We start from the raw sequence: 4,497 nt of genomic DNA on the forward strand, positions 1-4,497 counted from the left end.
TTACCTCACTCAATGGAGCACTACCAACTGCACTCATTATATTATTTAGCTTATGTCCACTATCTTTGTCTGGTGGAGACATGTAGCGTGGTTCAGAGCCCTGTACCAATGGTACCCCAATAATAACCTTAGCGGTTCATTTTTTGCCCATAAGTGGGTAAAAGTTTGAAAGTACAGACTGTTTTTGCAGAGCCTTAGCCACTGTATTAACATCCGTATTTTTTTATTTTTGTTTCTTCCACACTTTGGCTCCCCCCCTCCGCTAGTATCTTGTCTAGGGTCCAGCTTTTGACTCCTCATTAAGTTGGTTTAAATCTATGATAACATCGCTAGCAGAGATATTACATATATCTCTTTCATGTGCGTGTTATGTGTATGGATTTTCAATGCTGCTTGTTTTTTCAGATTTAACGTGCATTCCTTTATCAAATGCTTTACGTTTTTCAGCTCTTAGGAGTGATTTTTTGTGTTTTCGCGTCATCACAACCACCGGTACTACCTCTGTGCAAACGTCCAAGAGCACAGGCTCCTTGACTTCCCGCAGCCCCTCGACCTTATCAGATAGATCAATAAGGTCAGTGAGTGCCGAGGGACTATCAAGCTGTTCCTTATCATTATGAGAACAGAGACAGTTCACCTTCTCCTCATTGTGGTGGCTAGATTTTGATTTGAAACCAACTCCTTAAGTTTGCTCGTCAAATCTTGTATGTTAGCAACATTAGAGGCAGCCGTTTGTGGGAAAAGTGGATCAGCCTCAACCTCTCTAGAACGGGTCACTTTGGGATTGTGGGCCGCCACCTCAGGAAATGTCTTAGTTTGAGTGGCTATCGACTTTACCCCACCCACCTTAAACTGTTTTTAAGAGAGGACAGCTATTGCCTCACAAGTAAATAAGAGACCCTCAATTTTACCTAATTTACCAAAAACCTCCATCATGTTGGATTGCAACACTCTTAGTTCAACATGGGTCCCTTATCCAACAAGTTAAGGATTTGAGTAATAACTGGAAAGGCCTCATCACCGATGGGAGATTCAGGAGGCAACGGTTTACCAGGCCACTAATATCAGGATAACATTCTGCCACCTGATCTAATAAATTGGAGCGCTCCCCAAAATGTTTACTTGGATATTCAGTGATGGGGGAACTTGATTTCTGCACAGCTGGCTCTACAAGCTCCTGTTGCTCCTTAAGTGGCACTCTTGCGGGATCCCCACCTTCAACAGACACAACATGCCCACTAGGTACATTATAAGAATAATTTGCCAAATTATTAAACAGAAAAACATTCTCAATCCCATGTTTTCTTTGAGTAACTGGGGTAGGGGCCCATGTGAGAGCCTCATACTCTTCCCAAGTTCAGCTTCCATGACAGGGGCAAGCATGGAGAAGTCAGATATCTTTCTTCTAATAACCTCTCTATCAAGGTTATCTCCGGTTTCCTCCAGTACACTGGACCATTCACCTTGCCCCATGTCAATTAGCTTCTTTAAGAGAAAGCTTCAGTGGTGGATTCGGGCTCACCTTGCTCCTAGGGCAGTATCGATAGATGAGAGATTCTGTATCAGAAGAAGGCAAGCTTGCACACACCTTAATGTCCGCTGGGAAATGTCTCGTTATGTCTTGGGACAAGTCATGTCCCACTTCCCCTGATTTATCGTTATCTAGCGCCATAGAATTAGAATCTTGATCAATGGATTCAGGCGGAGGCTTGCTTGTATTCAAAGCCCCCATAGTTGTATTTTGAATCGTCATACTACTCGTATGCTTATCTGGATTACCTGATGGAATACATAGCAGCGAGGGTGCTACACCGGCAATTGGCTCGTGACTTGTATCAACTATCACCCCAGACTGCCCATCACTTTCGTTCAAGGACACCATTTCAGAACCATCTTTCTCAAGGGAGTTAATCGGTAGCCCCGCCTCACCATCGGTAATCAACGCTGCTATGGTTGCAGACCCTCCTGGCTCCTTCTCAGTAGTGAGTTTTCTGCCACTTCTTAGGCCATTTACCATGTTCAAATTACCCCCACTCAACTAGTAAGAAAAAAGGAAACTGTTCACTGTTATGGCAACCCACACAAATGGACAAAACCACACTCACAAGACCAATGCAGTGCCCAGCTATACAAATAGCAACAGGTAACACGGCCCGCTAGTGCTTCCACCCGTGTAAAACTGCTGTCCGAGACTACATGAGGTGGTGGTTTATATTACCTCAACACTTAACCTGGTAGTTTCCCACGTTCTTATGGCACTCGAGATAAGGGTGATAGTGAATGACACCCCACACCCTAACAGCCCAACAGCAGATTCACGTACAATCCACTTCGAATGTGCTATAGTAGATTGAGTGTTAGTTTTAATATTTATCGTGTCATTGACAAAGTTGGGGAGCGGTTAGTTTGAGATGCCCACCCAACCTTTGATGATTTATCTCGTTGAAAACCCCAGCTGCTCATATTTTTATGTGTAGGCTTAGTATTTTGCATTAGCAGTTAGGATTTCTGTGAAACAGTTTCTTCAGAGACCCTTTCACGGCATTGTTTCGTAGAGAATATATGAGTGGGTTAAGTGTTGGTGTCAGTAAACCATACATGAGTGAGATGACTTTTTCACTTTCTGTTGAGATCATTGACCTGGGACTCATGTAGATCAAAATGGTGGTTCCATAGAAGAGAGAAACAACTATCAGGTGAGAGCCACAGGTGGAGAACGCCTTGTGCCTGCCGGCGGCTGTTGGCATTCTCAAGATGGTGGAGATGATGTGAAGGTACGTGAAGATGATCAAGGACAGGGGAGCCACAAGAACTATAACACTAACCACAAACAACTGTATCTCAAAAAAGTGGATATCAATGCATGCCAAACGTAAGACAGCCGCCACTTCACATACAACGTGGTTGATCTTGTTAGGTCCGCAGAATGGCGCCGCCATTGCGAATGACACAGACACCAAAGAGATTAGGAATCCACTGGCCCAGGTACAGATGGCTAATTTGATGCAGATGGCCTTGTTCACAATTCTATGATAGTTCAGTGGGTTGCAAATGGCGACATAGCGATCCCAGGCCATGACTGACAGAAGAACACCTTGGGTTGCACCCATGGAGATGCCAATGTACATTTGGGAAACACATCCCACAAGTGTTATGGTGCTCTTTTCCCAAAGAAAGCCTCTGAGGCAAGTGGGAATGGTTGATGACAAAAAACACATGTCCAAAAAAGACAAGTTACAAATAAAAAAGTACATGGGAGAGTGAAGCCGCAAATCTGCTCGGATGACTGTGATGATGACGCCATTTGCCGCGAAGGTAAAAAGGAACATTATAAGGAACACCACAAATAGCAGAATACTCATCTGATGTGGAATGGAAAATCCTAAAAGAATGAACTCAGAGACCTGGGTTTTATTTTCTCCTTCCATTTTACATGGTAATCTGAAAAGAAAATACGATTTGTGTTTATGAGTCATTAAGCACTGTCTTTGTACTAGAAAGATTGCTGAACAAGACACAAACATCTCAAACACTAGGATAAGGGCAATAATATTGCCTTGTATTGGATGGTTGTTTAGGAACAGACCTTTTAATGAAATAAATACATACGTAAAAGTACGGAAGGTGGGTGAGGGACGACAAATGTTTCCTGTACCGGTGGACCTTTATATGATAAATTTGATGAATCCGTCCACGCCACTGCCCAATGGTGTCACTTCACCATACTTCTTAGATGTTCTTCTTATCGGAGGCCGGTACTTGTTTGAACTATGGATTCTCTGAAGCACACACACTGATTGTAGCAGTCAGATCCAGGTTGGACTGGCAAGAAAAATGAATCATAAATAGATTCAGAACGGATCGCACACCTTGTTCAAAAGAGCTTCATTAGTCTTATCATTCAAGTTAAAGTATTGGTGCTAACACCAACAGCTCACAGTCTAGCATCATAAATATCACTAGTGTATATAGAAATATGTTCTACGGTAATATACTAATGTAAGATTAACAGATCCCAAATCCACAGTTGCTACACGTTTTGTTGAATATCAGCACACGGTGGCACAATTGAGATTTATTTTTTTGAGGTTGTACATTTGTCACAAAGGGGTGGAAATGTAATCAACTGTTGCCACAAAGAATTCTTCTGGATACAACACATGTGGGCACTGATTCCTAAGGGCATGAATGAAGAATGGGATTTACAGGGTTTTGTTTAAACATTTGCACCATTGGTTTAAGTATTAGTCATTGCTCATATGGACGCCTATATCTAACAATCTGCTATCAGGTGGTTTGCAATATGCATAGACAACAATTACAGATTGTTAATTCAAATTAAAATGTTATTGTTTTTTAATCATTGGTTCTAGTAGAAGCACCTTCTTGACTTGGAGTTTTGATCTCTACATATAATGGGAATGTCGTCTATATATACTCAAGTTCATGAATGGGTAATAACAATCTTTTGACAAAACTTGTTCACTTTTATGAAAA

The 4,497-nt window shown here is 42.0% G+C and overlaps 1 protein-coding gene across 1 annotated transcript; it reads right to left on the minus strand.

Moving 5' to 3' along the window:
- Positions 1-2,492: 2,492 nt before the first annotated feature.
- Positions 2,493-3,428, minus strand: LOC138452725 (olfactory receptor 2D3-like). Its single transcript, XM_069605072.1, has one exon. The coding sequence runs from the start codon at positions 3,426-3,428 to the stop codon at positions 2,493-2,495; it is 936 nt and encodes a 311-aa protein (XP_069461173.1).
- Positions 3,429-4,497: the final 1,069 nt, after the last annotated feature.

Source organism: Ambystoma mexicanum, chromosome 4p (assembly GCF_040938575.1).
Source record: "Ambystoma mexicanum isolate Mex_15411 chromosome 4p, UKY_AmexF1_1, whole genome shotgun sequence".
NCBI lineage: Eukaryota > Metazoa > Chordata > Amphibia > Caudata > Ambystomatidae > Ambystoma > Ambystoma mexicanum.